General features: G+C 45.4%; 1 protein-coding gene across 1 annotated transcript in view; it reads right to left on the minus strand.

Annotated features, from left to right (window-relative positions):
- The window catches only part of LOC145349663 (uncharacterized), a 50,763-nt gene extending 24,914 nt beyond the window's left edge, over window positions 1-25,849 (minus strand). Inside the window, exons 1-9 of the mRNA XM_080198187.1 lie at window positions 25,753-25,849; window positions 22,584-22,634; window positions 20,643-20,712; window positions 15,301-15,422; window positions 14,267-14,287; window positions 11,131-11,224; window positions 7,791-7,852; window positions 6,921-7,018; window positions 1,097-1,149 (exon numbers count right to left, since the gene is read on the minus strand). Of these exons, the coding sequence (XP_080054313.1) occupies window positions 1,097-1,149; window positions 6,921-7,018; window positions 7,791-7,852; window positions 11,131-11,224; window positions 14,267-14,287; window positions 15,301-15,422; window positions 20,643-20,712; window positions 22,584-22,618 (555 nt within the window). The 5' untranslated portion in view covers window positions 22,619-22,634; window positions 25,753-25,849. The remainder of the gene's footprint in view (window positions 1-1,096; window positions 1,150-6,920; window positions 7,019-7,790; window positions 7,853-11,130; window positions 11,225-14,266; window positions 14,288-15,300; window positions 15,423-20,642; window positions 20,713-22,583; window positions 22,635-25,752) is intronic.
- Window positions 25,850-26,392: the final 543 nt, after the last annotated feature.

A 26,392-nucleotide genomic window follows, 5' to 3' on the forward strand; every position in this document is an offset into this window, starting at 1 on the left:
CAATAAAAAAAAATCTGGAATTAAGAATCTACTGATGACCGTGAAACCATTGTCGATTGTTGGAAAAACCCATCTGGGTCACTAATATCCTTTAGGGAAGGAAATCTGCCGTCCTTACCCGGTCTGGCCTACATGTGACTCCAGAGCCACAGCAATGTGGATGACTCTCAACTGCCCTCTGAACAAGAGCAACTAGGGATAGGCTATTAATGCTGGCCAGCTAGTGATGCCCATGTCCCACAAATGAATTCAAGAGAAAACTGAGGACTCAGGCTCTGTGCTCAATGGAATATAGAAGGATGAGAGGCGGTTTCAGTGAAACTTACGGCATACTGAAAGGCCTGGATAGAGTGGACGTGGGGAAGATGTTTCCATTAGTGGGAGAGACTAGGGTCTGAGGGCACAGTGTATATAGAGTAAAGGGACAACCCTTTAGAACCGAGATGAGGAGGAATTTCTTCAGCCAGAGGGTGGTGAAACTGTGGAATTCACCGCCACAGAGGGCTGTGGAGGCCAGGTCATTTTTATTTTAGACAGAGATAGGTAGACTCTTGATTGGTAAGGAGATCAAAGGTTACGGGGAAAAGGCAGAAGAATGGAGTTGAGAAATTTATCAGCCATGGTTGAATGGCGGAGCAGACTCGATGGGCTGAATGGCCTAATTCTGCTCCTATATCTTATAGTCTTGTTTAAGAGCCTTCCTGTGAGGTTGTAAGTGAGGCTGAATCTGGCTGAGAAATGATGAGTTGGTGGGTAGGCTGTATTTCCAGACATACTGAACGGACTGCTCCTATTCCACCGTCTGCTATGCCTCTAATGTAATTTATGGCCTCAGCACCAAGACATTGCAACACGGTAAGGTGCTATATAAATTCAAATTTCGCTCGTTGCTGTTGTAACTCAGGAGCATGTTTTCCCTCCCTAACAGCACAGCGGGTGTACCTACTCTTCAGGCTTGGCAGCAGGTTCACGAAGGCAGTTTGCCACCACCTTCTCAAGGGCAGCTCAGAATGGGCAATAAATGCTGACCCAGCCAGCGTCACCCACGTCCCATTAATGAATTTAAATTAAAGCGTTAAGTTAATGTATGCCTTACCTTGAAGGATATAAACGCCGCCTGTAAATTTTCATACTGAACCTTCAATTCAGCTAAGGGACAGAAGTAGAGATGATTTCTTCTCACTCAAGGTCAGACTAAGTCAATTCAGGTACAGAATGAAGTGTTTATCAGATAGAAAGAACAAGACAGTGAGTAACTAAAGTTTCAAGTTTATTTATTAGTGTCACATGTAGACTTACATTAACACTGCAATGAAGTTGCTGTGAAAATCTCCAAGTCACCACACTCTGGCCCCAGTTCAGGGGCACAGAGGGAGAATTTAGCACGGCCAATGCACCTAACCAGCATGTCTTTCAGACTGTGGGAGGAAACCAGAGCACCCAGAGTAAACCCAGGCAGGCATGGGGAGAATGTGGAAACTCCATACAAACAGTGACCCAAGCCAGGAATCCAACCCGGGTCCTTGCTGCTGTGAGGCAGCAGTGCTAACCACTGTGCTGCCGTGCCACCCATATTGGGAGTAGGAGTAAGGCATTTGGCCCCTCGGGTCTGCTTTGTCATTCAGTAAATCATGACTGACCTGATAGCGGCCTCAACTCCACTTTCAGCCTATCTCCCAATAACCTTTGACTCCCTTGTTAGTCAACAACCTATCAACCTCTGCACAGCTTTGGAGTGTGGGAGGAAACCCACACAGACACGGGGAGAACATGCAGAGTGACCCAAGCTGGGAATCAAAGCCCTGACACTGTGAGGCAGCAGTGCTAACCACTGCACCACCATTTAACTAAAACAATCCATTAGTTTCCCTCTGTTATTTTCAGATCATAATCTTATTGGAGGAAGCATCCCACTGCTGTGGGGATCATAATCAAACATATGAGGGCTGGATATATGATGTTAACTAAAATTTCTTGGGAAGATGTGTACAAACCCTTCCTGGCTCCACTATAAACCATACCACACAGGTAAGGAGGCAGACTTACTGGCAGTGTTGGAGTTATGATGTGGAGATGCCAGCATTGGACTGGGGTAAACACAGTAAGAAGTCTCACAACACCAGGTCAAAGTCCAACAGGTTTATTTGGTAGCACAAACCGCGAGCTTTCGGGGTGCTGCCCCTTCATCAGGTGAGTGGGAGTTCTGTTTGTGAACTTTGACCTGGTGTTGTACAGCAAGGACAGTAAGAGTTTTTATAAATATATAAAGAGGAGGAGGCTGGCTAGGGTGAATGTTGGACCCTTAGAGGATGAGAGGGGGGATTTAGTGGTGGGTGATGAGGAAATGGCTGAAGCCTTAAATAAGTGTTTTGCCTCGGTCTTCACGGAGGAGGACGCGAATAGTTTGCCAGATATTAAAGATAGAAGGATGGTAGGAGTTGAGGGCCTGAATGCGATTACTGTCACTAGAGAGGTAGTGCTTGATCAACTAGCGGGACTGATGGTGGACAAGTCCCCAGGACCGGATGGAATGCATCCCAGGGTTCTGAAGGAAATGGCAGAGGTGATAGTGGATGCCTTAGTGATTATCTACCAAACTTCGCTGGATTCTGGGGAAGTGCTGGAAGATTGGAAAACGGCTAATGTTACGCCGCCGTTTAAAAAAGGTAGCAGGCAAAAGACAGGTAATTATAGGCTGGTTAGTTTAATGTCTGTTGTTGGAAAAGTGCTTGAATCCAACATCAAAGAAGAAATAGCGAGGCACCTAGAGAAGAATTGTTTGATAGAGCAGACGCAGCACGGATTCGTTAAGGGGGAGTTGTGTCTGACAAATTTATTGGAATTCTATGAGGATGTGACTAGTGCGGTAGACAGAGGGGAACCGATGGATGTGGTGTTTCTCGATTTTCAAAAGGCGTTTGGTAAGGTGCCACACAAAAGGTTGCTTCAGAAGGTTAGGGGGCATGGAGTTGGGGGTAAGGTGTTAGCGTGGATAGAGGATTGGTTGTCTAATAGGAGGCAGAGTGTTGGTATCAATGGGTGCTATTCGGATTGGCGGTTGGTGACCAGTGGAGTGCCGCAGGGATCGGTGCTGGGCCTCAGCTATTTACCATTTATATAGATGATCTGGAGGAGGGGGCTGAGTGTAGGGTGTCAAAATTTGCTGATGGCACAAAGATAAGTGGAAAAGCAAATTATGCGGAGGGTGTGGAAAGTCTGCAGAGGGATCTAGATAGGCTGAGCGAGTGGGCGAGGACCTGGCAGATGGAGTACAATGTTAGCAAGTGTGAGGTTATCCACTTTGGCAGGAATAATAGTAGGAGGGATTTAAAGGGCGAAAAGCTGCAGCATGCTACGGTGCAGAGGGACCTCGGGGTCCTTGTGCATGAGTCACAAAAACCCAGTCTGCAGGTGCAGCAGGTGATCAGGAAGGCGAATGGGATGCTGGCCTTCATAGCGAGGGGGATTGAATATAAAAGTAGGGAGGTCTTGCTGCAACTGTACAGGGCACTGGTGAGGCCACAGTTGGAGTACTGTGTGCAGTTTTGATCGCCGCACTTGCGCAAGGGTATTTTGGCCTTGGAGGGAGTGCAGAGGAGGTTCACTAGGCTGATACCGGAGATGAGGGGGTTGGACTATGAATAGAGACTAAATAGACTGGGTCTGTACTCGCTGGAGTTTAGAAGGATGAAGGGGGATCTTTTAGAGACGTATAAGATAATGAAGGAGATGGATAGGGTAGAGGTAGGGAGATTCTTCCCGCTCAGAAAGGACAACAGGACTAGGGGGCACAGCCTCAAGATAAAGGGGGGGCAGTTTAGAACGGAGTTGAGGAGGAACTTCTTCACTCAAAGGGTGGTGAATCTCTGGAATTCTCTGCCCGTTGATGTGGTGGAGGCTACCTCGCTAAATATTTTTAAGTGACGGGTAGATAGGTTTTTGGTAGGCAAGGGGATTAAGGGTTATGGGGAAAGAGCGGGAAAGTGGAACTGATCCACTTCAGATCAGCCATGATCTTATTGAATGGCGGGGCAGGCTCGAAGGGCTAGATGGCCTACTCCTACTCCTAATTCTTATGTTCTTATGTTCTTACGTTCTGAGACTTCTTACTCTGTTGGAGTTATCAGTGAGGAGCATGAAACAGTGTGCCTTCATCCATACAAAAAAGTTCTCAAAATCTTATCCAATAAGTGTCATGACAACTTGCTGACTCAAGTAAGGGCACAACACATGCAAATTGGACACTGAACCAACTAAGGGCACTGACAATAAATTACCCAACCAGGAAGTATCTTCAAATGACGATCTGTTGCCCCTTTAATGGAAACAATTATATGTTTGTTCCTGACGCAAGAATTGCAACAAGGGAAGCAGCCCAACCATGGCTTACAAATAAAATTAAGGTTAGTATCAGATCCAAAGAGGAGTCGTATAAAGTTGCTGGAAAAGGTAGCAAACCTGAGGATTGGGAGAAGTTCAGTATTCAGCAAAGGAGGACAAAGAGATTGATTAAGAGGGGAAAATTCCAGTATGAGAGTAACTTGCATGTAACATAAAAGCTTGTATAAGGATATAGAAAGGTTAGTGAAGACAAATATAGGTCCCTTAGAGTTCGAAACAGAAGAATCTATAATAAAGGAAAAGGAAAAAGCAGAGTAATTAAATAATTGGGGGTGGCACGGCGATACAGTGGTTAGCATTGCTGCCTTGCAGGGCCAGGGACCCAGGTTCAATTCCTGGCTTGGGTCACTGTCTGTGCAGAGTTTTCACATTCTCCCCGTGTCTGTGTGGGTTTCCTCTGGGAGCTCCGGTTTTCTACCACAGTCTGAAAGGCATTGCTGGTTAGGTGCATAGGCCGTGCTAAATTGCCCCTTAGTGTACCTGAACAGGCGCCAGACTGTGAAATTCCCCTCGTCGCCACACTCTGGCGCCTGTTCGGGTCAATGCATCTAACCAGCACATCTTTCAGAATGTGGGAGGAAACTGGAGCTCCTGGAAGAAACCCACGCAGACATGGGGAGAACATACAAACTCCACACAGACAGTGACCCAAGCCGGGAATCAAACTTGGGTTCCTGGCACTGTGAGGCAGCAGTGCTAACTACTGTGCCACCCCACCGAAATATATTAATGTATTTTAACTTGAAGTGCATTTATTTGTTTAAATGAATTAACGTGTCTTAACTTAAAAACGTATTGACTTAAACTTTGAAAGGTAGAAACGTGGAAACAGAATTTATGATTGGAAGATATCATTCTTTGATATTAAATTGATGAATTGATATTAAAATATCAGTAAATTGTTATCATTGATGTAAACTTGCATTCAGAAGACAAAGGATGCAGGGAAGCTGATTTTGATTAAATCAAATGATAGGGACATTTTATATTACAATGCAAAGCTTGCTTAGACCTCAGGTCAAGTGATGGGCCCTGCATTTAATATAGTGCAAGGTCTTGGCAATTTGGCCAGTGCTGACTTATGCAATATAAGGTTTCTTCGATGCCTTAGAGACAAGAAAGCAACCTATATCAAAGGGCAGACTTCCGCTGATTGGAAAGAACTCAGAATAATTTTATTTAAGGTGTTAGATTGTGATTCAATTTCGAATAGTGTCATGATTAGATTAACATGCTGAATAATAAACAAAATCATAGGCTAATTATTGGGCTATTGATAACTAAAGTGTATAATTGATTAGTATTTTGGCACATAAAGTAAGATCTTTTGAGAAAGCTCTGTGGTATATTTGAGCCATTAGACATATACTTCGACACATTTAGACTCAAGAATAGCTTCTTCCCTGTCGCCATCAACATTTGAATGGACCTACCTTGCATTAAGTTGATTTTTTTTACACCCTAGCTATGACTGTAACACTACATTCTGCACTCTGTCCTTTCCTTCTCTATGAACGGTATGCTCTGTCTGTATAGAAACAATACTGTTCACTGTATTCCAATACATGTGACGATAATAAATCAAATCAAATCTGAGGTCTCCCTGCAGCCAAAGTTATTGTTTAGTTCATTGTATCTTCTACTTGGCTTTTCTATGTGTTAATAAAACTACTTTTAAAATAAACTCATTATGCCTAATAAACTGAACCACTTCACCTTTGCGAAAGTTGCATTTAGAATTAATCTTTAGATTTTGGAATCGGCCACTGATTGGTAAATCCCCACTACAACAGAGATGAGGAGGAATATCTTCACACGAAGCCTGGTGGACCTAGAGAGTTTGCTACCATAGCAAGCTGTGGAGGTCAAATCACTGAATATATTTAAGAAGGAAATCGATAGATTTCTAGACTCTGAAGATAGTCAACATCTTTTCCCAAAGGTACGGGAGTCTAAAACTAGAAAATATAGGTTGAAGGTGAGAGGGGAGAGATACAAAAGGGTCCAGAGTTGCAAACTTTTCACAGAGAGGGTGGTGAGTGTCTAGAACAGGCTGCCAGACGTAGTAGTAGAGGCGGGTACAATTTTGTCTTTTAAAAAGCATTTAGACAGTTACATGGGTAAGATGGGTATAGAGGGATATGGGCCAAACAGGGGCAATTGGGATTAGCTTAGTGGTAAAAGAAAAGGGGGGTAGCATGAACAAGTTGGGCCGGAGGGCCTGTTTCCATGCTGTAAGCCCCTATGATTCTATGTTGAGGGGTTTGGGGAAGAGCAGGAGTATGGCTTTGAGATAGAGGTCCAGGCAGAGTCACGTTGAATGGCAGAGCAGGCTCAAAGGACCGAATGATCGACTCCTGCTCCTATTTTCTATGTTTGTATGTCCACGTTTTAAGATTAAAGGCTAATTGATGTGTATGTGTTTTTTATTTAACTTTTAAAGAAATTTAAAGACCAGGAATGAAACAATGCAAACTGAACCTCCTCCTGATTTGTTGAATAGTGCAAATTGGACCTACAGTGTTTGTTTCTGGCATTCTCTTTCTCTTCCTCCAGTAAGTTTGCAAAGTTGTTCTGCAGTTCCTCAATCTCAACTGCATGCTCCTCTGCCAGTTTTCTGAAATAAAGTAAACTCACGTGAGAAAGAACTGACCCCTTAGTTCTTTTCACCCTTCTTGCCACCACTGTGGGCAACAACATTGGTATGTTTCCCTTGGCAGAATGGCTAAGATACCAATACAAGTCACAATACAGATTTGTAAGACAATGACAGTTGCTGTGAGTGTTAGTCCAACTCTTTGGATGGAAGATAAAATCCCAAAGTGCAGAAGGAGGCCCACTGTGTCTGCACCAACTCTCCAACAGATCATCCCATCCAGGTCCTATCCTCATAGCCCTACTTATTTACCCCACAAATCCCCCTAATCTACACATCTTTGGAGACTAAGGGACAATTTATCATGGCCAATCCACCTAACCTGCATATCTTTGGGCTGTGGGAGGAAACTGGAGCACCCGGAGAAAATCTGCACAGACTTGGGGAGAATGTGCAAAATCCGCACGGACGGTGACCCGAGCCAGGAATTGAACCCAGGTCCCTGGCGCTGTGAAGCAGCAGTGCTAACCACTGTGCTACCATGCCACCCCAAGAAGGAAAGCATTGGAATTGACTTTCTAGCATATTGCCATTGTAAGTGTGACACAGATCAGATTGAAGGTGGGACACAGCAAGACACTTCTTATTTTGGTTGGTGGTCAACATTTCTAGGTTAGGTACAGCATATAACTTGCTACATACACTCCACACCCAACAATAGGTCGCTATTGTATTGTCTGAAATTAGAATTAATACTTTCTGTCGGACTCCACGCAGCTTTTTACAATCCTACCTCAATTCCAGCTCATGCTCTCTCTGCATCTTCAAGCTCGCCTCCTTGCCTTCATTCTGAAACTGGGACCAATAAATAACACTCAGGGTGAGATGCTGTTTCCCCAATTCCCAGACAGCACAAACAACGTTTCAACAAATTCTTTGTCTTGAAGCAAGTCTGAGCGATTGCCAACTCTCAGAATGGGTGAATATCGGCTTTGGTATGGTGCCTTTTAAAATAAATCGACTGATTACCAGGTTTGGGACAGGTTGAGTTTCTGGGCAAGTACAGACAGAAGTTCATGTAGAATTTGAACTGTAGAAAGAAGTTCTGATGCCCAACAGGTCTGTACAGATGTTACTGCTCTTCATGAGATTCAACTCAGACCTATTCCATCCCACCCTTGTAGTACTTTGTTTCACTTTATGTTTAATCGAATTTCCCCTGAAAGAAATCTTTGAGATGCACATCAACTATTCCCTGTGGGTTTCCCATTCTGACCACTGGGTGTAGAAGTTCATAATATCATTAAGTCCCTACAGAGCAGATGCAGGCCATTCGGCCCATCCAGCTGGCACTGACAACAATCCCATCCAAACCCTCTCCCTTTAACCCCACGTATTTACCCTGCTAATTCCCTTGAAACTCAGTGGTAATTTAGCATGGCCAATGTACCTAACCATCAGGACTGCAGGAGGGCAGCATGGTGGCACAGTGGTTAGCACTGCTGCCTCACAGCGCCAGGGACCTGGGTTCAATTCTGGCCTCGGGTCACTGTCTGTGTGGAGTTTGCACATTTTCACCCTGTCTGCGTGGGATTATTGTGTTTACGCCAGTCCAACGCCGGCATACCCACATCATGCGTGGGTTTCCTCAGAGTGCTCCGGTTTCCTCCCACAATCCAAAGATGTGCTGGTTAGGTTGATTGGCCTTGCTCAATTAACCCTATTGTTTATTATAGGGTTAATAGGGTAAATATCTGGTGTTACGGGAATAGGGCCTGGGTCTGATTGTGACTGGTCCAGGCTTGATAGGCCGAATGGCCTTCTTCCGCACTGTAGGGATTCTATGAAGCTAAGCACCCAGAGGAAACCCAGGCAGACATGGGGAGAACACGCAAACTCTGCACAGACAGTACCCTGAGGCCAGAATTGAGTTGGGTCCCCGGCACAGTGAGACAGCAGTGCTAACCACTGTGCAACCATGCCACCCCTTTCTTCCAAATTCTTTATTGAATTTATTTGTGACAATCTTAATTTCATTATTTTGGATTCCCACCATCTCTAGACCTACCTAATTCTAAAGACCTCTAATTGGTTAACCTTCTACAGAAAAGTCAATTTTCTCTTTTCTGACACTTAAAACCCATTAGTTCTGATACGGTCACTGTGTTCTCTTCTCTCAAATAGCTGTGCTTCACAAGACTGTGTTCAACCGTGTCTTTACTCAGAATCTGTACACTACCTCTTACAGCAAAGGAAGGCCAGGTAGTAGATACTAGAATCATAGAATCCCTACAGTGCAGGAGGAGACCATTTGGCCCATCGAGTCTGCACTGACCACAATCCCGCCCAGGCCCAATCTCCAATACCCCATGCATTTACCCTAGCTAGTCCCCTTTACACTAAGGGACAATTTAGCATGGCCAATCCACCTAACCCGCACATCTTTGGACTCTGGGAGAAAACCGGAGCACCCGGAGGAAACCCACGCAGAACAAGGAGAATGTGCAAACTCTGCACAGACCCAAGGCCAGGAATCAAACCCAGGTCTCTGGTGCTGTGAGGCAGCAGTGCTAACCACTGTGCCACCATGCCACCACTAGTTATCAGGGGAAGCGATGGCCTAGTAGTAATCAGTACAGAGTCAGCAACCCACCCCTGATATAACTACCACCACAGCCCTGCCCCCGGCAAGTATCAACTGCAGAAAAACTCCGAGATTAAGGGCAGGCGATGGCCTAGTGATATTATCGCTAGACTATTAATTCAGAAACTCAGCTAATCTTCTGGCGACCTGGGTTCAAATCCCACCATAACAGATGGTGGAATTTGAATTCAATAAAAAAATTCTGGAATTAAGCATCTACTGGTGAGCGTGAAACCCATTTTCAATTGTCAGAAAAACCCATCTGGTTCACCAACGTCCTTTAGGGAAGGAAATCTGCTATCCTGACCTGGTCTGGCCAACATGTGACTCCAGAGCCATAGCAATGTGGTTGACTCTTAACTGCTCTCGGGCAACTAAGGATGGGCAATAAATGCTGGCCCAACCAGTGACGCCCATGTCCCACAAATAAAGAAAAAAATTACCAGGATTACCTGGAACTAAATAATTTAAACTTCCTGTCTTGGATGTGGCTCAATTGGCCAAACTTTCTATTATTGTGTATGTTTCTGTTATTGTGTGCAGTTTTTGGTGTCCTTATCTGAGAAAGGATGTCCTTGCTATAGAGGGAGTACAGCGAAGGTTTACCAGGCTGATTCCTGGGATGGCAGGTCTGACATATGAGGACAGACTAAGTCAGTTCGGATTATATTCACTGGAGTTTAGAAGAGTGAGAGGGGATCTCATAAAAACTTATAAAATTCTAACAGGGTTAGAGAGGGTAGATTCAGAAAGAATCTTCCTGGTGGTGGGTGAGTCCAAAACTAGGGGTCAAAGTTTGAGGATAAGGGGTAAACCTTTTAGGACTGAGGTGAGGAGAAATTTCTTCACCCAGAAGATGGTGAATGTGTGGAATTCACGACTACAGAATGTAGCTGAGGCCAAAACATGGTCTGATTTCAAGAAGAAATTCGATATAGCTCTTGGAGCTAAAGAGATCAAAGTATTCGGGCAGAAGGGGGGAAATCAGGATATTGAATCTGATGATCAGCCATGATCAAAATGAATGGTGGAGCAGGCTCGAAGGGCCAAATAGCCTCCTCCTGCTTCTAGCTTCTATGTTGTATAGGCCTGGCTGTTATTTCTTTCTGTGAATAAGGGTTGGTGACTGTTACTCTTACCAACCGATGGAAACCCTTGAAAAGATTAACTGAGTCATTGCAACCCCCGTATGGAACTGGAGGCCAGATATAACCGAGAGAATATTGCACTCTCTAGCACTGACATGTTGGCCTCTGAAGTGCAGAAACCGGAACACAGAGGAGTCTTGTCTTGATTTTGATTTGATTTATTATTGTCACGTGTATTAGTATACAGTGAAAAGCATTGTTTCTTGCGCACTCTACAGACAAAGCATACCATTCATAGGGAAGGAAAGGAGAGGGTGCAGAATGTAGTGTTACAGTTGCAGTTAGGCTGTAGAGAAAGATCAACTGATGTTCGCCTACAAGTGGAAAGCTCTTTGACTCACCTTAGCTTGAATGCTCATTTGCTTCAGACTCTCTTGTTCTAGTAACTGCACCAACTGAGTGATCTGCTTCTGCAGGTCCGTGACCAACTGTTCCCTGCAATGTACCAGATTGAAAGCTTTACTGAGATGTTTTGCCCAGGGCTGCGGCCAAGAATTAAGATTAAAGCATGAAAATGGGCTAAAAGAAAATAAAACAGCGTGTCGATAAGCGGTGGGAAGAGATTTTGAGACGAGTCCTCTTCAGTTCCTTAAGTTCCACTGGAACTTTTCAAGAGCATAGAACATAGAACAGTACAGGCCCTTCGGCCCTCAATGTTGTGTCGAGCTATGTCCAATCCCAAGATCATGCTATCCCCTCCCTGGAGAGCTCCATGTGCCTATCCAATAACCGCTTGAAAGTTCCTAAAGTGTCCGACTCCACTATCACAGCAGGCAGTGTATTCCACAGCCCAACCACTCTCTGAGTAAAGAACCTACCTCGGATACCCTCCTATATCTCCCACCATGAACCTTATGGTTATGCCCCCTAGCTACATCCACCTGAGGAAATAGTCTCTGAAGGAGGTGGATGCTTTGGAGAGAGTGCAAAGAACTGATGGAACTTTGGGGCGGCACGGTGGCACAGTGGTTAGCATTGCTGCCTCACAGCTCCAGGGACCTGGGTTCGATTCCCAGCTTGGATCACTGTCTGTGTGGAGTCTGCACATTCTCCCCGTGTCTGCATGGGTTTCCATTAGCTGCTCCGGTTCCCTCCCACAGTCTGAAAGATGTGCCGGTTAGGTGCATTGGTCATGCTCAGTTACCCCTTGGTCTGGGGGATTAGCAAGGATAAACACATGAGGTTATGGGGATAGGGCCTGGAGGGGATGGTGGTTGGTGCTGACGGGATGGGCCAAATGGCCTCCTCCTGCACTGTAGGATTCTATGGAGGTTTGCTGGGATGTTGCCTGGTCTGGAGAGTTTTAGGTATGAGGAGAGGTTGGATAAACTCAGATTGTTTTTACTGGAAAGGTGGAGGCTGAGGGGTGCCCTGCTAGAAGTCTACAAAATTGAGAGGCAAAGGTAGGGTGGATAACCAGAGGCTTTTTCCCAGGGTGGAAGGGTCGACTACAAGAGGGCACAGATTTAAGGTGAGAGGGGGAAGGTTTAGGGGAGATGTGCGGGGAAAGTCTTTCACACAGTGGGTGATGGATGCCTGGAACGCACTACCAGGGGAGGTGGTGGAGGCAGGTACATTAGCAACACTCAAGGTGCATCTTGATGAACACATGAACAAGGAGATGAACAGAGGGATAGAAACCATGTATTGGCATGGGCCAAAGGCCTGTTCTTAATGCAATTCCACCGCCCTCCCTGGTAGACTGTAATAATGTGCTGAAGAATTTCTCCCCATTTCCCCTCTAATTTTTTTGTAAATTAGTTTAAATTTGAACATGTTGCTCCACTTGTCAGAGAAAATAATTTTTCCTACAGTTGCCCTATTGAAACACCCCTTGATTTTGAATAGCTCTATTAGTTCTCCCCACCTCCCTTGGAGGGCAATGCTGGCTTCTCCAATCCACCGCATAACTAAACTCCTTTATCCCGGGTGTCATCCTGTTAAATTCCAAAACACTGGGTCCAGAACTAGATGCAGTATTCCAGATGAGGTTGTACCAGAGACTTAGGCAGGTTTAGCGTGACTTGCTTGTTCTTCTATGCATTAACCCTGTTTAAAACTCCAAGTGTCTCAGTTGCTTTCTTAAGCATCTTCTCAACCTCCCTTCCACTTTCAAAGATTTGTGAAAATGCAGTCCCTATGTCCCCTCTGTTCTTTCATTTCCCTACAAGTGGCAACAGTTAGATTGTACTATCCCTCCATGTTGCTGTTATTTACATATCACACTTTTCTACAGTGTATTGTGTCTACTATGGGCATCACCAGCTAGGCCAGCATTTATTGTCTATCCCTAGTTATTCCTGAGAAGGTGGTGGTGAGCTGCCTTCTTGAATCGCTGCAGTCCGTGCACTGTGGGTTGACCCACTATGCCATTAGGGAAGGAACAGCGATACAATTCCAAGCCAGGATGGCGAGTGGCTTGGAAGGAAAAGGGTTCAATTCTGGCCTTGGGTGAATGTCTGTGTGGAGTTTGAAAGTTCTCCCCGGGTCTGCGTGGGTTTCTTCCGAATGCTCCGGTTTCCTCCCACAGTCCAAAGATGCATAGGCTAGGTGGATTGGCCATGCTAAATTACCCCTTAGTGCTCCAAGATGTGTAGGTTAGAGGGACTAGCAGGGTATTAAGTGGGGTTACAGGGATAGGGCCTGGGTGGGATTGTTGTCTGTGCAGGCTTGATGGGCCAAATGACCGCCTTGTGCACTGAAGAGACATTATAAAAAGACCCCCGGCAATGTGGTTGACTCTTAATTGCCCTTCTGAAATGGCTGAGTGAGCCGCTCAGTTTGTGTGATATGGTGTTCCCAGATATCAGCTGCCCTTGTCCTTCTACATGGAGGAGGTCATGGGTTTGGAAGGTGCTGCCTAAGAATCTTTAGTGACTTGCTGTGGTGCATCTTGTAGATAGTACACACTGCTGCTACTACTGAGCGTCAGTGGTGGAGGGAGTGAATGTTTGTGAATGTGGTGTCAATCAAGTGGGGCTGCTTTGTCCTAGGTGGTGTCGAGCTTCTTGAGTGTTGTTGGAGCTGCACCCATCCAGGCAAGTGGGGAGTATTCCAGCACACTCCTGCTTATAGATGGTGGACAGGCTTTGGGGATTTAAGAGACGAGTTACTTGCCACAGGATTCCTGACCTGCTCTTGTAGCCACTGTGTTTATGTGGCTAGTCCACTTGAGTTTCTGGTCAATGGTAATCTCAAGGATGTTTGGATATACAAAATAAGGAAAGCAATGGGTCTTAATACTCAGTCTTGAAATGTCCCACAAACTCTCCTCTCCAGAGAAATATCTATTCGCCATCATTCTTAGTCTTCTACCCCTTAGCCAATTTCATAGCCAAGCTGCCAAAGTCCTTTTAATCCATTTTCTAAATCTGGTAAAAACAGACATGAAAGGAATTGCTTCAATTTGTACCAATAACAAGGCCTGAGTTTAATTCGCTTCATGAATTATGGCTTGTTTTCGACATAAATACTCACGTTTGATTTTCTGATGTTGGTCTGAAAAATGAGATAAAAATCTGAATTAATGACAGAAGGTGAGTTGAGATTATCCCAAATTCAAATAGGTTGCACACAAGCACTTCCCAAATATAAGATAATCCCTCAGATTAACCGTCATTAAGATCTCTTAATTAAAAATATATGAATGGTACAATTGGCATGTCAGCTACGACTCTCTCCAACTTTTACAGATACACCATAGAAAGCATTCTTCCTGGTTGTATCACAGCTTGGTATGGCTCCTGCTCTGCCCAAGAGCAAGAAACTATAAAAGGTTCGTGAATGTAGCCCAATCGATCACACAAACCAGCCTCCCATCCATTGACTCTGTCTACACTTCCCACTGCCTCTGCAAAGCAGCCAGTATAATTAAGGATTCCATGCACCCCAGACATTCTCTCTTCCATCTTCTTTCGTCAGGAAAAAGATACAAAAGTCTGAGGACAAATACCAACCGACTCAAGAACAGCTTCTTCCCTGCTGCCGTCAGACTTCTGAATGGACTTACCTTGCATTAAGCTGATCTTTCTCTACACCCTAGCTATGACTGTAACACTATATTCTGCACTCTCTCCTTTCCTTCTCTACAGGTCTTTACAGGTACAGACGGTGTGCGTGGACCTATTGGGCTTTAACCTGGTGCTCTGTGACGCCAGCATCGCCACATCCCGCTTAGTCAGAGATATTGCATCTGGATTTGAAAGGGTAGATTGCACCAATCAGAATCACAGTAGACCATAGAAGCCTACAGGGCAGAAGGAGGCCATTTGGCCCATTGACCACAATTCCTCCCCGACCCTATCCCCATAATCCTACGTATTTACCCTAGTTAGATCTCCCTGATACTAAGAGGCGATTTTTTAGTGTGACCAATCCACCTAACCCACACATCTTCAGACTTTATTTCATATATTTTCCCAGTGCAAATTACAAATCAAATCTCACCCTGCCCCCAATTCCTGTTCATTCCATCTCCCTCCCCAAAAAGTATTACGATTGAATAAAGTTACCTTGAAACAAATGATTTGGAAGGTTGGACTCGATTGAAAAACTCATCACACAGGCAGACGGCAATGTTGCTTTTGGTCCGTGATAGTTCATATCCTGGTGCGATGACCACTGGCTCTCCTTTCTGTTTAAAACAAACACCATTGTTTATCCGCTGTGTTACAGTAACAGGCTCAAACTGATCCACCATTCTGAGACGATTGCGTAGTCATACTATCATTGGGCTAGTAATCCAGAGACCCAGGTTTATGCTCTGCAGCCACGAGTTCAAATCTCACCACCTACGTTCAATTAACAAATCTGGACTACAAAGTTAGTTTCGGTTATGGTAACCATGACAACCATCACTGATTGTCATAAAAACTACATGTGACTCCAGGCCCCAGATGGAACAGTGGCACAATGGTTAGCACTGCTACTCACAGCGCCAGGGACCGGGGTTCAATTCTGGCCTTGGGCGAATGTCTGTGTGGAGTTTGAAAGTTCTCCCCGTGTCTGCGTGGGTTCCCTCAGGATGCTCCGGTTTCCTCCCACAGTCCAAAGATGCATAGGCTAGGTGGATTGGCCATGCTAAATTACCCCTTAGTGCTCCAAGATGTGTAGGTTAGAGGGACTAGCAGGGTATTAAGTGGGGTTACGGGGATAGGGCCTGAGTGGAATTGTTGTCTGTGCAGGCTTGATGGGCCAAATGACCACCTTGTGCACTGAAGAGACATTATAAAAGGACCCCCAGCAACATGGTTGACTCTTAATTGCCCTTCTGAAATGGTTGAGTGAGCCGCTCAGTTTGTGTGATATGGGTACAAATGCTGGCCTTGCTAATGATGCCCACAATCCAATAGGCGGCACAGTGGTGCGGTGTTTAACACTGCTGCCTCATAGTGCCAGGGACCCAGATTCGATTCCAGCCTCAGCTGACTGTGTGGAGTCTGCACATTCTCCCCGTCTCTATGTGGGTTTCCTCTGTGTTTCCTCCCACAGTCCAAAGACGTGCAGGTTAGATGGATTGGCCATGCTAAATTGTCCCTTAGTGTCCCAGGATATGTAGGTTAGGGGGATTAGCAAGGTAAATGTGTGGGGTTATGGGGATAGGGCCTGAGTAGGATGCATTGTTGGCGGGTTGGTGCAGACTTGATGGGCCACATGGCCTCCTTCTGCACTGTAGGGATGCAGCGATTCTACAGCTTAAACCCACAAAAGAATAAAAATAGAGAGCTGGAGCTTGAGCTCACATCAGCAGAGCTCCACCTAGTCCCCAATTTGAACAACACTTTTCAAAACAACTGGGTCTGAATAATTCAACGTTTTATTTGTGGGGGGAATTGTGTCAAAAAGTGCCAACATTCTGTCTCCCCCATTCCAGCCACCAGAGTTACTATGGAAGGCGAGCATTTAGAGAGTAAATCTGCCTCTAGGACACAGGTTTAAGGTTTCTTATTCATTTCTGGGACATGGGCGACACTGGCTGGGCCAACATTTATTGCCCATCCCTAGTTGCCCAAGAATTGAGTGTCTCGCTAGGTCATTTCAGAGGGCAGTTGAGAGTCAGCCACACTGCTGTGGCTCTGGAGTAACATGTAGGCCAGACCAGGTAAGGACAGCAGATCTCCTTCCCTTCGTGAACGAAATGGGTTTTTCCAACTATCGACAATGGTTTCATGGTCATCTGTAGATTCTCAATTCCAGATATTTTTTATGGAATTCAAATTCCACCATCTGCTGTGGCGGGATTTGAACCCAGGTCCCCAGAACATTAGTTAAGTTTCTGGATTAATAGCCAAGTGGAGCAGGTAGGTGAGGAAGAAGATTTTTCTGCAGTGACGGGGAAAACTGTAACCTATGAGAGTAGTAGAAATGGAACGATCAATGATTTTGAAAGGAAATTGGTCGGACACTTGTGTAAATTTAACTTGAAGGGCAGGGCTGTGAGGTTAGAACAGGGCCTGTACTGACCGAATTGGTCTACAGAGAGTCACCATGGATTCAGTGGGCCTAATGGCCTCCTGGACTGTAATGATTCTCTGGCACTATGATCGTCGATGGTTCATGTGACAATACTGAACTTTTGAGAAATTTATTTTAATTATGTTCCTCTGCAGGATGTTTTATAAATGTTATATAAATCCCATCCCATTTCTCCCTGGAAAGGTGGAGGTTGAGGGGGTGACCTAATAGAATTTTATAAAATTATGAAGGGTGAACAGTTGGAAGCTTTTTCCCAGGGCAGAAATGACAAACACAAGGGATTACAAGTTCAAGATAAAGGGCGGCAAGGTTCAATACAGATATGCAGGGGGTGTATTTTACACAGAGGGTGGTGGGGGCCTGGAATGCACTGCCAAGCAAGGTGGTTGAGGCAGACATGCTAGGAGCATTTAAGACTTATCTAGACAGCCACTTGAACAGACTGGGAGTAGAGGGATACAAATTGATGGTCTAGTTAGGAATACGTGATTGGTGCAGGCTTGGAGGGCTGAAGGGCCTGTTCCTGTGCTGTACTGTTTTTTGTTCTTTCATGTTTCATGTTGGCATTTCCTCAGAGCTGTTGTCTCTGTAGCCGGTGTCCCCTATTGTTACTGAAGTAGTATAATTAAAATCATTTTTGTTTTAATCTGAACTAATGCAGCGTTCTGTTGTTTTAATGTTTCCCTGGAATTGCAGAGCTGGGATGAATGACAGGTTAGGTCATATGACAGCTATGTTTTCACAGAGAATTCTAGTTTAGTTGTCTTCAGATGCTGTTTGGAATTGAGAGGGAGAGCAGTGTCTCTTTTTTCCCCTCTCTGGAGTTGAAGATTGTACTGTCTGAGTGTTTCTGTTCTGGAAACAGCAGGGAGTGAGGTATCTTTCCTGTTTCAGAAGTCTGAACACTACTAGATTTACTTCTCTGTTTTGTTGTCTTGAGGATACATCTTTCTCTGAAAACTGCTTTGGAGTTCTGTCTGTAAGTGGAAATCTAGTATAATGTGTTCATACTTGTTTTAGTGCTAATTCTGAAGAAGAGTACATGCCTATGGGGTAGTGCTTTAAAATTGGAACAACAGAGATAGCTAGCTGTTAATAGTGACACATTGTGCAATGATTAAGTCTTGTAATTGGTAAAAGTAATGCTAATTCTTTTTGTTATACTCTATTTTAAATAAACTTTATTTGATAAAAGCTCCCTTGTTGGTCGTTTGAATTCTACTTGGACTGAAATATATTATGCTCACCCATGCCAAAATCAAATGAAAAATGTAGGGTCTAGCCTAACATCATAAAACACCTTGGAGTTTCTGGCCTGGGTCTTAACACTCAGAGGTGTGTTAGCTTCTCAAGACCAGACTGATGTTGGCTCTTAATCATTTCACAACCTGAGGCCAGCCTATGTTTATACATCTTTCTTTCCATGTACAAACTCTGATTTGGACGTGTATGCTACTTCCTCACAACCTGGACACTGCTGCAGAGTACTGATACTCACGCACTACCAGAGCTTTATGTAAAACATAATGTGCATTAATATAGCACTTTAACTTGGCAAAGTACCAAAGTTACTTCCCAGGGAGCAGATACAGAGATACCAAGACAGGTGACCAAATGTTTGGTCATTGAGAGAGAGTTCTATAGAATCTCTTAAAGGTGGGGAGAGCTTGGAGTGGTTTAGGGAGGGGAATCCCAGATATTAGGCCCAGGCTGCTGAAGGCATGGCAGCCAGTGGTGATGCAGATCGGTGAGGGATGTGCTGGAGGCTACGGTGGAAATCTACACTGGAGGGGGTCGCAGAGCCGGGGAGGGCCGGGGTCGCAGAGCCGGGGAGGGCCGGGGTCGCAGAGACGGGGAGGGCCGGGGTCGCAGAGACGGGGAGGGCCGGGGTCGCAGAGACGGGGAGGGCCGGGGTCGCAGAGACGGGGAGGGCCGGGGTCGCAGAGACGGGGAGGGCCGGGGTCGCAGAGACGGGGAGGGCCGGGGTCGCAGAGACGGGGAGGGCCGGGGTCGCAGAGACGGGGAGGGCCGGGGTCGCAGAGACGGGGAGGGCCGGGGTCGCAGAGACGGGGAGGGCCGGGGTCGCAGAGACGGGGAGGGCCGGGGTCGCAGAGACGGGGAGGGCCGGGGTCGCAGAGACGGGGAGGGCCGGGGTCGCAGAGACGGGGAGGGCCGGGGTCGCAGAGACGGGGAGGGCCGGGGTCGCAGAGACGGGGAGGGCCGGGGTCGCAGAGACGGGGAGGGCCGGGGTCGCAGAGCCGGGGAGGGCCGGGGTCACAGAGACACTTCCCTTCAACACAAAGCTGGGAACATAAATGAAGGGGAATCCTGATTCCAATCAGGAAGGAGAAGGCAGCGTGAGGCAACAGGAATTGGAGAATGTAAAAAAGGAAGTAATTATTTTCAGACGTGCAGACTGTTAGAATAACATTCCTGAAACATACTTGTTCAGAGAAGCTGCTGGAATGGAAGTTCCCAGACAGAACGTACGGCCAGAAGATATAGAAGCAGGCCATTCAGCCCATCGAGTCTGCTCCTCCATTCACTCATGGCTGATAAGTTTCTCAACTGCATTCTCCCAATTTTTCCCCATAATCTTTGATCCCCTTAGCAATCAAGAACCTATCTATCTTTGTCTCTGTCTCAATGTCCTGCCCACCATAGGTTTCTGCACAACAAATTCCACAGATTCACCACCCTCTGGCTGAAGAAATCCCTCCTCATCTCATTCTAAAGGATCGTCCCTTTACTCTGAGGCTGTGCCCTCGGATCCTAATCTCTCTTACTAATGGAAACATCTTCCTTATGTCCACTCTATCCAGGCCTTTTGGTATTCATAGAATCCCACAGTGCAGAAGGAGGCCATTGAGCCCATCAAGTCTGCACCAATCCCACCCAGGCCCTATTACCACCGCCCCCAATATTTACCCTGCTGATCCCCTAACACGAAGGAGATCATTTAGCATGGCCAATCAACCTAACCACACCCCCCTCACATCTTTGGACTGTGGGAGGAAACCGGAGCACCTGGAGGAAACCCACGCAGACACGGGGAGAATGTGCAAACTGCACACAGACAGTGACCCAAACCAGGAATCGAACCCAGGTCCCTGGTGCTGAGAGGCAGCAGTGCTAACCACTGTGCCACTCTCTGAGTATCAAGGAGATCCCCACCCTTCATCCTTCTAGACGTCATTGAGTACAGAACCAGATTCCTCAGATGTCCCTCAAACGTCAATGTTATGTTATTCTATCTTTCTATCCCAGAAACTGGTCATCTTGTATATTTCCTAATTTGTTCTTCTCATTTAAATCTTGAGGATCTATCCTTGCCTATAACCATCGTTACAGTATCGCTGGTATTCTCGGAAATCCTTACCTTATAAAGTTGTGGGAAAGTTGTCCCTTTCCCACATTTTTTACACATCTCCACGGATGATTCACTTGTGCTGGAGAAGAAAGTGAGAAAGAAAAGCTGTGATATAAAACTGCCTCTCTGCATCCAAAGCGGCATATGTACAGAAAACAGGAACAATAAGTTAAAGTTTATTTATTAGCGTCACAAATAGGCTTACATTCACACTGCAATGAAGTTACGGTGAAAATCCCCTAGTCGCCACACTCCTAAGCTACATTATTGCAGCCGAAATGCTTTGTAAAACCAAATCTGCTTTAAAAAAAGCAATTTCCTAACCACTCTGTAAGGAGGATTTTCTTCATATTGCCTTTATTTCCTTTTACCAATCAGTTTAAATTTGTGTCCTCTGGTTATCAATCTTCCTGCCGTTGGAAACAGGCTGTTTATTTGCTCCATTGAAACACTTCACGATTTGAAACACCTCTATTAAAATCTGCTATTAGCCTTCTCTGTCTGCTCTCGAGAGAACAACCCCAGCTCTCTCCATTTAATTGTAATCCCTTATCCCGTGGGCGGCACCATGACACTGCTGCCTCACAACGGCAGGGGCACAAGTTCGATGCCCGGCTTGGGTCACTGTGTGTGGATTTTGCACATAGTCCCTATGTCTGCATGGGTTTTCTTCAGTTTGCTCCAACAGTTTGAAAGACATGCTGGTTAGATGCATTGGCCCTGCTAAATTCTCCCTCAGTGTACCTGAACAGGCGCCAGAGCATGAAGATGTGGGGATTTTCACAGTAACTTCATTGCAGTGTTGACGTAAGCCTACTTATGACACTCATAAATAAACTTTAAACTCTCCTTGCAACACTCACATCAAGTGATTCAATAAAAGGCATGAAATAAAATGATAAAGCTCAAATCATTTGTTGCTTCTTTCCATTAGGTGACATGTTCTTCAGTCATGGCTTTATTTATGACCAAGAGACAATGGAATGTCACACATGGTCTCAGAGAGAGATCTTTGAAAGGAAGAAGCCATGCAAACATGAACTGTCATCTCCTGTGGAGATAATGGAAGCTGATTTATCCTATCAACAGGAAATATAGCCTGTAAATTATGTCAGCAATTGGTTTGTGGATTTTCACCTTCCAGGAATATAAAAGACACGACAATAAAAACCAATGGCAAAACATGGTCAAGGATGGACTAGTGCTGTATGTGTCAGAGTGTGTGACAGAGAAACAAAAGGGCAGCAGAGTTCCCCCTGTTCTGACAGGTAATAATACAAATCTTGCTTTCTCTCTGATTGCTGAAGCAATCCAAATCAGTAAAGCCATAACTGAAAAGGAAACAGGCCAACTTCTCAAATCACAGGATCCTGGAATCTTGAAACCAACTATTCAACTGCCAAAGTCAGTGCTGTTGGAATCATGAATCTCAGAAAACTTCAATGTGTCATTATCTATTCCTCAAAAAAAGTCAAAGACTGATTTGTAAATCTTTTCCTTACTTTTGGACTCTTTTCTAATCCATGTAAGTGTTTTTTAAAAATATTCTTCACCTTTAGTAGCTAATAAACTCCTTTAACTCAAGAAAGATAGGTTAAAATGGCTCATTTTAAAACATAAATACTTTGGGATTGGCAAAAAGTATCCACAAGGAGAAGAGTCCTTTTTGAAGTAGTCTTGTTGCAACCAATTTAGGAGGTCGAACAAAGAGAAGAAACCAGATCATTCCTCCTCACCCTGGGGCGTAACTATTTGAGGATAGCCCATCCGGAATTTTGTAACTTGAAGGATCTTCTCCAACATATTTGGGAGACCTCACCTGGGGACTGGTCACAATCCCTTTTATCCCCATATTCTGGGCTTGCCTCTAACAAAAAGACCCCTAAAAAATACAAGGTGACTGGGTTCAAATATTTCCATACAGATTAAGACCAGGTGGTCCTGTCTTACCCAGCTCCTGGCAATGAAGGGCATGCGTCCATCATATCACAACCGGACTCTCTGAAAAATTAATGATTAGGAAGCATTATAGAATCTCATCCTTTAAACAAGAACTCCAGTCTTTCTTGTGAGGTATTTTGCCTTCTCTGTTGTCCATGCGTGGAGGAGGGACAGAGGATAGGATGCAGTATCATTAGTGGCTAGTCCATTACATTGTAGGATGGTAGATATCAATTTTTTTTGTATTTGTTTGTGGGACCTGGATGTCGCTGGCTGGGCCAGCATTTATTGCCCATCTCTAGTTGCCCGAGGGCAGTTGAGAGTCAACCACATTGCTGTGACTCTGGAGTCACATGTAGGCCAGACCAGGTAAGGATGGCAGATTCCCTTCCCTAAAGGACATTGATGAACCAGATGGGTTTTTCCGACAATGGATCCCTGGTTATCAGCAAATTTTTAATTCTGGATTTTTTTTCCTTATTGAATCCAAATTCCACCATGCGGTGGCAGAATCCGAACCTGGGTCCCCAGAGCATTAGCTGAGTTTCTGGATGAATAATCTAGCAATTATACCAGTAGGCCATCGCCTCCCCACTTTGGGGCATATAACTAACTCTGAATTCTCCTAATAGCCCCTTTCCATTCCCCATTCACCACCAGGATATTTGGGGAGGCGGGAGGGGTTGGAGCAGGCTCGAAAGGCTGAGTGGCCTACCCGTGCTTATTTGCAGGTTTGTATACTTGTACACAGCCTGATAAATGTGATATAACTGGTCTACATAGCTTAAAAAAGTTTCCCCATGTTGATTCAAGTTTCCCTGTCGGCAGTCACTTCAAGGTTTGGCCCCATCAATTCCATTTCCACGTTATTATGTCCCTTCCCCATTTTTTTTTGCTTCTTGTTTCTCTCTACTCCTGTGAGACTCCTCCCTCCTGCCACCTTTCATTTCTCTCCTCCCAGCTCTTCTACTCGTTTCATTTCCTTGGTGTTGTTCTCTAGCCACCTAATGCTTCCCCTGCAAACCCCTTTGTTCTGAAATATCTCTCCCTCAATTCATTTACACCCGTCCTCCTGTCAAAGTACTGAGCCTCTAAGAAATGTATTTGTCCTGTTTCTTGTGCAGGGTCTGTTGTAGCAGTTTATTTTTTATTATGGGAGCCATTCTGTCTGTGTACAGCACGGTATTGTTTCTGCAGCAGCTTAATTAATCATTATTGACCAGAAACTCAACCAGACTCACTATGTAAACACAGTGGCTACAAGAGCAGGTCAGAGGCTAGGATTATTGCAGCGAGTAACTCACCTCCTGACTTCCCAAAGCCTATCCATCATCTACAAGGCATAAGCCAGGAGTGTGAAACCATACAATCCATAAGGAGGCTGTTCAGCCCATCAAATGGGCTGCACCAATAACAATCCCACCCAGGCCCTCTCCCTGAAACCCCACGTACTTACTCTGCTAATTCCTCTATCGTATACATCTGGGGACATTAAGGGGCAATTTAGCATGGCCAATCAACCTAACCTGCACATCTTTGGACTGTGGGGGGAAACTGGAGCACCCGGAGGAAACCCACGCAGACACAGGGAGAACATGCAGACACCACACAGACAGTGACCCAAGCTAGGAATTGAACCCAGGCCCCTGGAGCTGACAGGCAGCAGTGCTAACCACCGTGCCAGACCGATGGAATACTCCCCACTTTCCTGGATGGGGGCAGCTCCAACAACACTCAAGAGCTTGACACCATCCAGGATAAAGCAGCCCCACTTGATTGGCATCACATCCACAAACATTCACTCCCTCCACCACCGATGCTCAGTAGCAGCAGTGTGTACCATCTACAAGATGCACTGCAGCAATTCACCAAAGATCCTTAGACAATACCTTCCAAATCTATGAGCATTCCCACCTGGCAGGACAAGGGCAGTAGAACACCACCACCTGCAAGCTCCTCTCCAAGCCACTCACCATTCGGACTTGGAAATATATCGGCCATTCCTTCATAGTTGTTAGGTCAAAATTCAGGGCTTCTCTTCCTAATGACATTGTGGGCCAACCCACAGAACATGAATTGCAGCGATTCAAGAAGGCAGCTCACCATCACCTTCTCAAGGGCAACTCGGGATGGGCAATAAATGCTGGCCCAGCCAACGATGCCTGTTTCCCAGAAATGAATTTTTAAAAAATTGATCTTAATTGCCACCATGTTTGTTTTAATCTGAACCGATGCACGGTTCCGTGATTTTGTGGTTTCCGCCGGGGTATTGCAGAGTAGGGCTTCATTAGGCTGATTGACAGGTAAGGTCACATGACTGAGTGCAACTGGGTTTTCACAGAAAACTCAAGACAGCTTGCTTCTTGTGAGCCTTAGAGGGGGATCGCTTTCTCTGTATCGGTTGCTCTGCCTGAAGAGGAGACTAGAATGTGCCAAAGAATAAGCCTCTTTCTCCAAGATTCCACTGTTTGATGGTGGAACTTTCTCTGGAGGTTGCTGTATGAAAATTAGAAGACAGGCATCTGTCTGGCTCACTCTCCAGAAGTGTTAACAATCGAGTAGTTACATAAGCAGCTTCAGTTTCTGTGCTAATTTGTTCTAAAGAGAGCTATGTCTGTCTATGAGGGAAATACTGCTAAACTGGAACAATAGAGATAGCTAGCTGTTAATACTTATAGTTTGTCATGTTTAAGTCCTGTAATTGGTAAAAGGTATGCTAATTATTTTTGTTATGTTCTAACTCTGTTCTTAAATAAAGTTTCTTTGATAAAAGCTCCCCAGTGGGTCATTTGAATCATCCCTGGAGTGAAGTACCAAAATCAAATGTAAAATTTAGGATCCCGGCTAATTCCTTAAAATAACTCGGCGTTTCTGATCTGGTCCTTAACACACTCAAACCCTAATTTTCTATCGAGCCTTCACCAATATAATTGAACTGGCTCCACAACACTCATTCCTCTAATCAACCCCCTCCCCCCCACCCCCCCTCCAATCTAGGTCAACTAACTACCCACTGACCTGACCCCAATACACCCCCAACCTGACCCCATCCCCAGACCATCTCCCAGCCAACTAAAGCACCTGACTGCCTGACAACCCCCCCCCCAACCTGTAAATGCCCACTCACTCACTCAGCCGCCCATGTGCACGGTTTTACTCACAAAGGCTTTAGGCTTACCTGAAACGTTAACTCTGTTTCCCTCTCTCCAGAAGCTGCCTGACCTGCTGAGTACTTCATCATTTTGTGTGTTCTTATGTCTGGAACATGCCCCCACTGGATCCAAAACATAGAAACAGTAAACGTAGCACAGAGAAGGCCATTTGGCCCATTACGTCTATGCTGGTAAGGTTAAGAGAGTCCTTAAGAGGAAGCTGGTCCTGTTTGAGATGGGGGAGAGCTAGGGGCCTTTATTTATCAGTCATTATTCAAATATAAACTCAAAACATCTCAAAACGATTTAATTTCACACTGAGCTGAGTCTCAGGGAAAGGAAGACAATACTGACCTTCTCAGATGGAGAAACCGGCAGTGAGTTGCTGGGGTTTCACATGGACGTGGGTGGTGTGGATTCTCTACCCAGCACCCATTACCCCATCCAGTCAGAGGCTGATTCTCCACTGTATGGCCTGATGGGAAAAAAACAGGCCGCAGCCAGCAACCAAACGGTCACCATGGCAACCAGAACACTCCCCATTCTTCATAACCAGTGACCATGAAACAAACAGGTGGAACTCTGACCAGACGTCATCATGGTGTATTGTTCTCAGCATTGCTATGAAGCATCATGCTATTCTGAGAGAGAAAGACAGGGAGAGAA

Source organism: Carcharhinus amblyrhynchos, chromosome 11 (assembly GCF_965287045.1).
Source record: "Carcharhinus amblyrhynchos chromosome 11, sCarAmb.v2.hapA, whole genome shotgun sequence".
Classification (NCBI taxonomy): Eukaryota; Metazoa; Chordata; class Chondrichthyes; order Carcharhiniformes; family Carcharhinidae; genus Carcharhinus; species Carcharhinus amblyrhynchos.